This window comes from Gouania willdenowi, chromosome 5, assembly GCF_900634775.1.
Source record: "Gouania willdenowi chromosome 5, fGouWil2.1, whole genome shotgun sequence".
Classification (NCBI taxonomy): Eukaryota; Metazoa; Chordata; class Actinopteri; order Blenniiformes; family Gobiesocidae; genus Gouania; species Gouania willdenowi.
In genome coordinates this window covers 6,769,024-6,781,358 of record NC_041048.1, presented here as the reverse complement: position 1 = coordinate 6,781,358, position 12,335 = coordinate 6,769,024, and the positions used below count along the sequence as shown (strand labels likewise).

Sequence of the window (12,335 nt, the reverse complement as noted above, 5' to 3'; positions counted from 1 at the left end):
TTTATTGTCCCATTTATTTTTGACTAATTATTATAAACCACCATGACCACATATTTACACAGCTCCTTTTGACAGAAACAGAAACGTCATCTTCAGTGGAAAGTCCTGCTTTGTCTCTCACCTTTTATTTGTTGTAGTTATGAGGTTCGACACTTTCTCAAGGTAATCTTTGGCATAAACAACCACGGGTTCAGAGTCATTCAGCGCTACAGGAGAAAACACTTCAGTGAGGAATGGCATCCACTCCACTGCCGGTGCTAGAGTCTGCGAAAAAATATCCATCATTCTTTTATACTTTTGCACAAAACATTTGAAGCAAATTATAGCGATGCAATCATTGTCTGTTAGCTGTACCCAAAAAGCTGATCAAACCCAGGTTGTGTGTGCGTTTTTGTCAGAGGTGGGTAGTAACGAGCTACATTTACTCTGCAAACCAACATAGATTATTACATTGATTAACATCACAGTCCAAATGAAACATTTTGATGATTGGAAAGGAGCAGTAAGAAGAATATAATTTTAATATTATACACCTTAACTTAATAAATATGTAATTAATGACCCGACTTAAGTAACTTTTTGGATAAATTATACTTGTCAGAGTAGTTTAATGCAACATACTTTTTACATTCACTTGAGTATTTTTGTGAAGAAGAAATGCTAGTTTTACTCCTCGACTATGAGTTAAATTCCACTTGCTACTTTTATTTTTATCTATCTGTTAGAAAGCAAAAGCTCCCTCACAAAAAAAAAAAAAAATAAATAAATAAATGATATCTTTTACATATAGAAATCAAACATGTATTTAATTTGGTTTTGCAAGAGGAAAAATTGTGTTTAATATAATTTGTTAAATTCTTGTTTTATTGTAATTATAAAGGGTTCAGTTTTGGTTAAAAAAAATGAGAGGCAGAGATTGAGGAGGAGGAGCCTTAGGCCTATAAGACTGAGCAGGAAGTGAAGGTGAGGGGAAAAAGAAAGCCAAAATGGCTCCTGCAGCACACCGGGAGTGGAGATGTTTGAGCAGGTCTGAGCTGAACACTTTGTTGGAGTATTTGTTTTTTTGAAGATTCTCCTCTTTTTCCTGTTGTTCAACAAATACAAATAGAACAAATGCTATTTTGGACTGAAAACAGAAAATAACTCGACTGATTTTTGGAACCTGAATTGCTCCCAGTGTTTTTGTCCTAAGCTTGCCATGACACAACCCCTTTGCCTTGTAATGCTATCTATAACTGCTTGCACGACTTATTTGTTTTGGTTTGTCAGAGAATATTCTGCCTCAGGTGCTGTCATGTGACTGTCACGTCAGTTGGACGCCATTTCACTAATCAAACAGAGCCACACAAATGCTCTGTGGCCCTACACACACAGAAGTAAAGTCACTAATTTACATGAAATACAGTGGAAACATAAAACGTGTGTGACTCGCAGCCGAAAGAGGCAGAAGAACACCTCTGGCCTCACGTTCAATCCATGTTCACTTATACAGACTACGAAAAAGAACAGCTATATCGGCTATATTTTCATAGTATCTAATGTGAACGCACTACATACTCATTTTGACGTCAGACTTAGTAATGAGTAGTAAGTATAAGATTTCGAACACAGCCATAGTTTATATTTTTTGTCTATATGACATTCATGCTCCGATTAAAAAAAATCAAGAAATCAGAAGTTACTCACCAGTTACTCAGTACTTGAGTAGCTTTTTCACTAAATACTTACATACTCTTACTCGAGTAACTATTAGGAGAACTCCTTTTTATTTTTACTTGAGTCATTAATTTCAAGTAACAGTACTCTTACTTGAGTACATATGTTGGCTACTTTACCCACCTCTGGTTTTTGTCCCTGTGCCTTGGGCCTCGGACATGGATTAGGACAAATATGTGTCGAGGCTGTATGGCAGAGCCAGAGAAGCCGGGGTAGTCCTTTTATCCATTTACAAACAAATGTGATGGGATTCAATAAATACAATTAAACAAGCAGCAGACACTTACCGTCAGGTCCTTGGCCTTCATCCTGTGATAAATAAGCTCCTCGTCTCTTCTCTCCTCCTGAGGAACAGTGATGTTTGCCAGGGTAGTTTCAAAGTCAACAATCTCTTCCATCATCGCCCGAGAAGTCGTCTCGGAGCCACCCAGAAGAACCCCAAGTTCCACCAGGAAGTTGAGGTAAGCATTCAGATACTGCAAAGATGGTGTTAGCGAGGTAATGGAGGTGAGGTTATTAGGAGGAAGACAAGAGGTACCTACGAACTACCGGTGTTATGCAGTATGTTGTTAAATCTGTGAAAATGAGGTAGATCTAATGCTCATTAACTTTGAAAGTGATTTTCAGAATAGTACTTAATAAACTTGCAGTGTCACACCCACATTACCTTTTCATTTGCAGTTTTGTTGAGGTAGTAATCACGTGAAGGCAGGCCAAGACTGGTCTGATCCACCTAGAGTAAAAAGAAACATCTCATGACTTTTCTCATCACTCTTCATTAAAACACTGACAAACAACATTGTGTTGTTTTTTTGCCTGGTCCCTGAGTCCCCTGACAGATCATATCTGTAACATTTTTCCACTCCTGTGACCCAAAACAAAAGAAGGAACTCATTTCGAAAAGACTGCAGGATTAGAGAGTGAGTTGTTCCACGGATACCAGTGAAGATAACATCTGTTACTTTAAGAAGAGCTTAAAAAGCTACTGCTTTCGGCAACGCCACAATTTTAACATTCAAGATAAATGTGAATCGGAAATGGTTTAGGAAGCACTTTTTTAAGTTTTAGAACCTGGTAACATCTCGCTTTTCTCGGCTGTGCTAATTGTTAGTCATTTTGTGCTTTGCAGTACATTGTATTAAACTGTCAACAGAAAAGGTCCTTCTAATTCAGTTTACGACTAGGAAAAGAGCTCATAGACACCTCTAACATCTGAAATTCAATTCGTATGTATTATTTATGCATTGCCTAAGTGTTATATTCATGGGAATCTCAGAACATATCTTTGTGGCTTGGCCCCACAGTCTAAAGATAAACACAATTAGGTCACAAAACTTAAACAGTAACTGTAGTGAATTTTATTTGTAAGTTCTTTCTGTAGTGATAAATACTGTAAATCTATAGCAAAGAAAATGTAGCAAAAAGCACAAAACCTACAAAAACCCAAAGAAAGAGAAAAATCAAAGAAATGAAATGGGATGAAAATCAATGACCAGGAGTCACATCCGGCCGAAAATTATATAAAATCGTTCAAAAATATCACGTTAAATGTGTTTTTATAATAAATAAATAAATGTGCACATATTTTGTTAATTGTTAATGATTAAACACATTTTGCATTATATTTCCACTACAGATACTCTTTCATGGAAATGTTCTACAAATGTTATGAGCCACATATGATGAAGTGCAGGTCGCCCGGATTGGCACTATCAGGGCCCCACCCTGAAGCCAGGCCTGGGCTTGGGGCTTGAGGGCAAGCACCTGGTGGCCGGGTCTCTGCCCACAGCCCGAAATGATGACATGAGCCTGCCTTCCCGTAGGATCACCACTTGCAGGAGGGTTTGTATGCGGCTGGTGCAATGTGGATCGGGCAGCAGTCCAAGGCGGGAGCCTTGGCGATCCAATCCTTGACTACAAAAGCTGGCTTTAGGGGCATGGAACGTCACGTCTGTGGTGGGGAAGGAGCCCGGGATTGTGTGCGAGGTTGAGAAGTTTCAACTAGATATAGTCGGCCTCACCTCAACACATAGCAAAGGCTCTGGAACCAGTGTTCTCGAGAGGGGTTGGACTCTCTACTACAAAGTTGCAAATGGTCAGTTTCGTTGTGCTGGGGTGGCAATACTTCTTTCCCCTCCAACACAGTGCCTGTACATTAGAGTTTACTCCGGTAGATGAGAGGGTAGCCTCCCTATGCCTTTGGGTGGGGAGACAGATCCTGATTGTTGTTTGTACCTATGGGCCAAACAGCAGCTCAGAGTATCCACCCTTGGATTCCTTAGAGAGAGTACTAGAGAGTGCTCTATCTGGGCATTCTCTCGTGCAGCTGCGGGACTTCAATGCTCATGTTGGCAATGACAGTGAGACCTGGATTGGCTTGATTGGGAGGATACGCCCATGGCCCACTCTGACATGGAGTCAGAGTGGGCCATGTTCTGTGTCCCTGTTGTTGAGGCGGCCGACCGGTGCTGTGGTCATAAGGTAGTTCGTTCCTGTCATGGTGGCAACACTCAAAACCACTCAAAACCCAAGCACCATATAAAAATAATAAAAACTTGGTTTTTCCATCAGCTGTCATTCAATGCAAGGATAATGTGGACAGGGTTAATTTGCCCTTGTAATTTAAGTGAGGCTGTAGAGGACTCTGCTGTTACACTAGACAAAGGGATTATTATTCCCTTTCTCTGATAACACTATTGCAGTTTGTGAAAGCCAACACTTTATATAACTTATGAACATGATCTTTCTAGCACAGTTTGTGCAAATATGTACTTACAATGATCTGAGCTTCTCACCTGGATAACATTACTGTTGGAGTTCTTGGAGTCGGCGCTGACAAACACAGTGAAGAAAGGAGAGGTCCGTAAGCCGGCTGAAACAGTGCGCAGGACTTCTTGAAAGTTGTCCTTGTCCCAGGGTTCAGTCAGTGCCCAGCCTCCTATCTAAGACAGACAGGGTGAAACTTAAATTATTTAAACAGAGAGAAATTGTTCTACCTTGTTTTTTTGGCAAGACTGAATTGAGGACTTAGTTTGATGTTGGACACCTTTGGGAAATAATAATACATACCTGGCTGATGAGCTGTTGTAGCGGCTTTGCTTCCAATTCCTCAATCTTAGTTTCATTCATACAGGCCTGATAATATCGCTGAGCTTTTTCCTCTGCCTCGCTCAAACCTTTTATCGTTGTGTTCTCTGCTCAAATAAACAATAAAACTAAGTGGTCATTTTGCGAGAAAAATCCAAAGTGCACCTGTTTTGGAAGAGAAAGCCCAGGAACACTAACCTTACCTAATAAATGCTTCATTATATGCATGTTGTTTTCCCACAGGTTGCTGAATGGACTCCAGCGTGACTTTCCCTCAGGTAGTGGGTTTTTCTTCACCCAGCCCCCACAAGCAAAGTTGAAGAAGTCATGGCAAGGGTCTACAGTTCGATCCAGGGCTCCCATAACAGCACTGGCCACGGTGATGCAAGGCTCTGTTAGGCACAAGCCTGGGTGAGCTGCAAAAAAGAAAAAAGCAGTTATCGATACCTCACTCTTGGTTCTATCGGCCAGTGGGAAATATTTCCAAAGCGGCTAATGTGCAAATCTTTCATGCAAGAACAAATATGCAAAAGGAGATTTAGACCATCTGGAACATATTGCACTGAAGGGAAAAAAAGCCAAAACAAAACATACATCCTGGAGGGAATGCTTCGCTTTGTAAAAGTCTTTAGAAAATAATTATCTATAATTAACATGACAGTGGATAATTCTGTCTTTAGAGGAGTCCATGCCACACTTTAACCATGAGCACCAACCTGATTACTGAGATAAAGAACTGTAAACAATCTAATCAGAAGACTGAAGGTTTTTTTTTACTTATTTTTTTTATTACATTTTCTGTATATTTACAGTGGAAAAGTCCAACACATATATACATTATCAAGTAATCAACTTGGTGGTGAATCAACATGTTATTGCCCAATAGTAAAAGTGGTGGTGGCTGCGTCCTCCTCTTGTCTTCTATAATTTGTCCATTTTTATGTTTATTTGTTATCAAATTGTGGCTCTTGTAGTCTCAGTCTGTGTGTGAGTCTCTCCATTACATACATTTTCTCCACAGTGCCCGCCCACCGCTCCACGGTCGGGGGTGTTGGTTTATACCACAGTCGGGTAATTGACTTTTTACTTGCTGATATTAATATATTAATGAGTTTCTGATCCTCTTTTTGCATTATATCACCTGGTAAATGTCTCAAGTACAGTACCTTGCAACATTTGGGTATCTGATATCCTATTATTTTATTTAGGGTCTGCCATATTTTGTCCCAGTAAAGTTTTTTTTGAGCATTTCAAAAATATATGTTTGTGGTCCACATCCATGTGTCCACATAATCTCTAGCATGGCTGCTGGATTGAGACCATTCTCTTCCTGATTTTAGGAGTACTGAATTATCAGGTCAAATTTTTCCAGTTGAACTTACTCCAGGTCCTGGAGCAAGTGGACGTGCGCTGTGTCTCACACATGATCAACCATTCCTCTTCAGAAATGTGTTCTCCAAGCTCCTTTTCCCATTTCTCTTTGATATAAAGAGAGGAACTACAGAAAACTGAAGTTTCCTTTTTCTAGACTGAGTAGGTTAGAATTTAAAGTATTTAAGTTTAAGTATGAGGTATTCTCCCCACTGGAAATGAACTGACTCTGAGAACTTTCCCCATCAGTCCATATAAGGCATTGGTCAGAAACTGAGAGAACATCAAGAGAAGTAAGAGCACTCTCAAGCCATTTGATCTTTGTTGTTTTTATTATTCTAAAGCATGTTCAACATATTTTTCTGAATAGGAGGAAGTGGTATGAGGTTTCCCATGGTGAATCTGAGGAAACCAACCCTGATGAGATGTTTCCAGGATGCAGGCTGAATGCTAAGTCCACATATCTCATTTTCCTTGATAGACAAGATCAACGGCGTGATTTGAAGTTGTTGTTGTTTTTTGGCAGCTCAATTTATACTGTATTTAGTTTCACGGCACTTTGTTTGACTGAGCTGAAGGCATGAGACAAGACAGAGACAATTCCTGTATTACATTGACACCAGCGGCATCTGTTTTTCTCCAGGTCATTCTCGAGATTGAACATTTTATTACTTCCTTCATACTGTATATACACAATGAACACTGATGTACCAGACAAATGTTTATTCTAAAGACAGGAAAACAAACATTAAACAGTCATTTTCTGGGAAGGTTCAAACACTTATGTGTCTGTCTTTCTCATTAGAAGGAAGTGTGAGCAATCAAGAAATCATTTGAAGCAAAGAAAAGATGGTAAGAAAACAAAGTAAAACGGGTTTATAAAACAGTACTCAGCCTGACAAGAAATCTTGCAATGAAACCTTAGAAGATTTCTTCATTAATTATCTGGACTGGTCATAAAGGTTACATCTTTTTTTGTTTTCCCCTAAAGGACTTATTTTCTATGAAAATTTAAAAGCATAAAGTTCACACATCCTGGTCTATTCCTGGAAAAAAGCTTTGTTTAGGAACTGCGAGTAGTTGACAGGGGTAACCGTCAATAGTCACATTACAAGTTAACTTTTATATTTAACCATGAAACACATTTAAATCAATACAATAAACAAATCAAAAATTTACTGGTACACATAAGCAAGCCTGAGTGACCACAAAGAGAAAAAAACCTCCCTTTTAACAGGACGAAACCTCCAGCAAACATAAATAACACATTTCTTTCCTTCCATTTATTTTTAACCCTATTATATTAATCAGCAGATTTGTAACTTGCTTGAACATTCTAAATTTATTTTCCTGTTTATTTTTAAAAAACCTTTCTTCCAATGTGTTCCCCATGTTACTGGAACAAATTCATTTATTCATGTGTGTCTTTTAAAGTTTTGTAATTAAATAATGTGAACATTGTAAAATTCTACATCGTTATTACAGTTAAAATCTGCAAACTGCTTGAGGTCATTTTTATTTACCAATTTGGTTAGTGCATTTATCCATTTATCTGAGTCTTACCATGAACTTGTTTTTTCACTTTCTTTTTACTTTTAGGATGGACCAAAAAATAAAAATCAACACAAAAAAATCAATAAAGGTTGGGATTTATTGGTAGTCATCAGACTTGCTTTTTGCCCAGGTTTCCATTTTCAATGACACCGAGTTTAAAACTTTGACCTTACCTTGTTTGTAGAACACTCCCGACATGATGAGTGAAATAAACAAGCCCACGGACAGGACACACACCAACAACAGCAGCCGCCTATCTTTCTGCGTCCTGTCAGGCCAACATAAATGACCACGGCCTTGTCGATACGTTACCTGCACACATAGGGAGAAAAATTAACTTTAGATAGATAAGATGTTACACAGAACAAAATTTATAGTTTAAAATGACCAAATATTTTCGGCCAGCTGGAGAGCCGGAAGGTTGTTGTTTTCTCTGTCAGGGGTAACCTCAGTCAATGGATGGAATTACGATCCACCTTGAACACTGTGTATCTTATTTTGAAAATAATCCGGATATCTTAATCTGTGTCTATGCACTACTTCCAGTTCTGCATGGGTTTATTTTTGTTAAATTGCTGCAGTACAGCTCCGGTGTCCGGCAAAAATAAAAGGGCTGCATATTTGCTGCAGAGGGCTCCAGCATGCTGGAGCAGATTCGAATGCGGCCAAAATGGGCACATTGACTTTAATGGAAACCTATCAGCTGCGTTGTGGTTTCGGATCAGTTATGGATGCAGTGGAAATTGGGGGTGAGGGTTAAATGCAGCCCCTAATAGACTGGACTACTAAAAGTAGCTCACGGTGAGAGTGGGAGTGATGGCAAATTTGTGTGCTGCCAACTGTTCCTTTCATTGCACAAAAGTTTCCCCTTTCCTAGTCTTCTCAGTGCCCTTAGTACAGCATTCTTCTATTGTTTTCTCACCTATAAGGAAGTTTCCCTTTTGACCAGACTGAAGCACAATACTAAAGACAACTATAATCCTGTTGAAGCACTTCTGCTAATGTTGTATTTTACCTGAACAGGAAGAAAGTCAACTCAGGACAACCAACAGAACACAAGTAGTCAGTTCATCCTCAATATTTGATGACTTTTTTTTAATTATTCCAAACTGTTAGATATGAAAAATTACATGAGATTTTTGTAGTTAAATTGAATATATTTCACTGATTAAGTTATTTAACATTTCAGGGGTGTCAAAATCCTTTGAGTTCATGGACCCAGTTTGCCCTCAAGTGGGACGGACCAAAAACTTCTAGTCTTTTTTTAAAGGGAAAACGTGAGTTCCACAGATCAATCCAATCAAGTGGGCCATGCAACTCCTTGATCAATATCTACGAATAAAACACCTCATACGTGTGGGGAAAGCCAAAGATTCCCGACTCATGACCCCGTGATTTGTACGTTTAACGGAATGTTGAGAATCTAGGCGCAAGCTAACTGAGAAACACATAATGTTGTGTTCCAGGCAACTAGAAACTCGGCATTTCCGAGTTGAAAATTTTGAAATACTCCCTAAAACTGTGTGGGAAAGCTGCCCTAGTAAATAATTGAAGCTGTGTCTGGACTTCAGCCTTTTCCTGTTTCCTACTGTGTAAAACCTAAAGTTACAGATATCTTGAACTGAACTAAATGACTATTTACCTAAAAATGGACGATGATTATTCCCTGTAAATAATGCCCGTGCACTTTCATTTCACTTATATTTTATTTCGTTTCTATTTCCTACAGAAACAAATTCAACCAAAACAACTCCAGGACCAGGGTCAACTTTAATCCTTTCCTCTCCTTTATTGGAAACAATCAAAAGCCTGGCGAGACATTTTTGCTTTTGACTTGAAATAAAGTCAATATCACACACCTTTTCCAACGCCACTTGAGTTCTTCACACGTACTTCGAGACAATTGATTTTTAAACTATAAGCTACTAAACAGGAAGGAGCCCTGACTGAAAAGATGTCTAGTTGCTCTGTATTTGCAGGAAGGGAATCAAAAACACCAAGTACAAAACCCTTACACTACTTTATTATGTGTGCATCATGTGATGAGTGTTTCCTAAAATACCTATTTATCCTGTATTTCATCACAGCACCTTCTGAAAACCACAATTACATAAAAGTCAGATAAAGACTTGAAGACAAATCCCTAAATTGTTAATGAAATGTATTTTTTTCCTGAATTCAGGTAACACGGTCATTCTTCCCGTGATGCTGATGTGATGGCGGTGGTGGTCCAGCTCATTCTAGTTTACACAGGACACAAGAAAAGTTAAACCCTGGACATGTCACCAACTCATTGTGTCAACAGACATAGACTTTATTTGGACCCAAGAGGCTAAAGACTGTGGATCAGAGAAACAGATAAAATAAGGTTAAGGTGTAATATTAGATATTGTAAACATAGATATTGATATTGCCTAAGATCAGGCCTTCTTTGTATTACCTCTGTGTTGCATACAGGTGAGCCAAATAAAACATTAACATTAATAATATCAAGAAACATCAATACAGTCTGTCACAGAAGTCTAACTCACATGTTAATCGTGTTCCTCTTGTGCTGCAAAGGAACATCGGAACATAACATAATATCTTAATTTACTGACTATTTTAACAACTATTTAGGAAGATGTAATGATAATACTCAAGGCATCTAAGGTCTATGAAGGTACATCTCTGTGGCTGAGAACCCCTGATCTAGTGGTTCGACCCACATGACTTCAGAAGAACCAGAAGAAAACCAAAGTTTATATGTGGTAAAAGTGAAATTAATTACAAATATTTATATGTAAAGTAAATATAGACTTGCTGTAATGCATTTAATGTTTACCAAAGATCCCAATGGATTTATCAAAGGCACTTGTTGAAGAGTTTCACTTCCTTCCCCTAGTATGTTAAGGAAAACCAAGGGTCCAGATCACAGCTTTCAAACTCAAGGCATGCAGGCCAAATCTGGCCCATCAGACCATCCAAATTGGCCCATGGGAGAATTTTGCTCAAAGTGACAATTACATTAAAAACATTATTTCGAGAGTCTCACATTATTTTTTTTTACCAAACTAGATTAATCGAAGCATTCTTATAAAGGAAATAAAAATAATTTTACCATGTGTCTGTGTTGACATTTAACAATGTAAATGATTACGTACTTGCACATAAAAAAAAACTTTAAAGCAAAACAATGACACACAAATATCTAAAACATTATTATATAAGGTTTTACTTCCTTATTCTTGTTTTCCCCGTCTTTATCTCTTTCAAATTAGCAAACGTAGATGTTATGATAGGTGAAAAATGGGCCCCAGGTCTTAAATTTTAACATTAGTAATTTGGTAAATTAACACAATATCTAAAACTGCATGCATTGATTCTTAATAAATGTACATATAGTTGTGTACATGTAGAAGTGTTAAAATAAGGCACAATAATACAGTATTTATTGGTTATGCCCACTTGAGACTGAACTGGGCTTTATGTGGCCCCTGAACTAAAATTTGTTTGACACCCTTGGTTTTGACTGTCATAAATCTGTGAAAAACATTTAAAAATAATGCATAAATATATTACAAGAGTAACTACAATCACCATGTTCTTTCATTAGAAAACACACTTGTTCTAAAAATATCAACACACTGGTGTTTATCTAATAAATGGTTGTCATGCAGTGTTACCAATGCAGAAAAAGAAGCACATGTTCAACAGGTTCGGCTCTGAATCCTATTATCAAGGCAATTTTAAAAAACCCTGGTATGAGTGTCACAAAGGCTGTGTTTCAAAGAGTTACACCCTGCGACCTAATGACCTCATGGGTTAAAGCTACTATTGAATGTTTGTTCTTTAAGATTCTAGGTTCTATCTATTTCTTTAATGTCTATCCCAGAGGAGTATAAGTGCTTACTATCATTTGGATGCCAATACTTTGTATAATACCTTGCATAAAAACAAGTTGAGAATGAGATGCATTGACTTTCTAGTTTGGGTTGTTGTTGGAGTTACCTGCATAGGCGATGATGGGTAGATATCGTCACTGGTGGAATCCATCAGGTCTTCCTCATCCAGTGTGGCTCTCTTATAAGACGACATCTGAAAAGTCAAATGAAGAAAAGACTCTCTCAGCGCTTCCATGTTTCTTCCGACCCTCAAAGTACTGCCACAAACATGTGTTCCACGATGTTTGTGAGTGACTTCTATTCTTCAGCCGTTTCTGAGGCTTGAGCAGGAAAGCCTTTTAAAATCCATTGGCAGGAATCTGAACCTGGCTAGTACTCTTACACACATAAAATAAAAATGTGACCAATCTTGTTCATTTAAATAACTCTCTTAGTCATCCAGGAGAGCCTCTACAAAGGCAACACAGCAATAAAGATTTCCTGATAGTACCACAAATATCTCCTCGTGGGCTCCGCTCTCTCTCTATCTCTCCGTCTCTCTCCCCAGTCCCTCTGTCTCTTTCTCTCTCCCTCTACTTCCTTTACAGCAAAGTCTGAGCAAACAGGGCACGAGAGAAGGCGGAACTAAAGAAAAACAGGAAGCAGCGCTGACAAACGATTCACATCACTGAGACGAGTGCGATGAAGTGATTGTGGGAAGGTGTGTGTATGCCCTCGTGTGTG

The 12,335-nt window shown here is 38.4% G+C and overlaps 1 protein-coding gene across 2 annotated transcripts in view; it reads right to left on the bottom strand.

The window, feature by feature from the left end:
• Positions 1–12,335, bottom strand: part of ece1 (endothelin converting enzyme 1) — a 34,897-nt gene that overhangs the window by 14,114 nt on the left and 8,448 nt on the right. The window contains exons 2-9 of one of the 2 annotated variants that reach the window (XM_028446423.1): positions 11,719–11,805; positions 7,902–8,040; positions 5,007–5,219; positions 4,786–4,910; positions 4,512–4,658; positions 2,384–2,449; positions 2,004–2,192; positions 122–264 (exon numbers count right to left, since the gene is read on the bottom strand). In XM_028446423.1, the coding sequence (XP_028302224.1) occupies positions 122–264; positions 2,004–2,192; positions 2,384–2,449; positions 4,512–4,658; positions 4,786–4,910; positions 5,007–5,219; positions 7,902–8,040; positions 11,719–11,805 (1,109 nt within the window). Of the gene's footprint in view, positions 1–121; positions 265–2,003; positions 2,193–2,383; positions 2,450–4,511; positions 4,659–4,785; positions 4,911–5,006; positions 5,220–7,901; positions 8,041–11,718; positions 11,848–12,335 lie in introns of those variants that run through there. The other variant, XM_028446422.1, reaches the window with a different exon arrangement.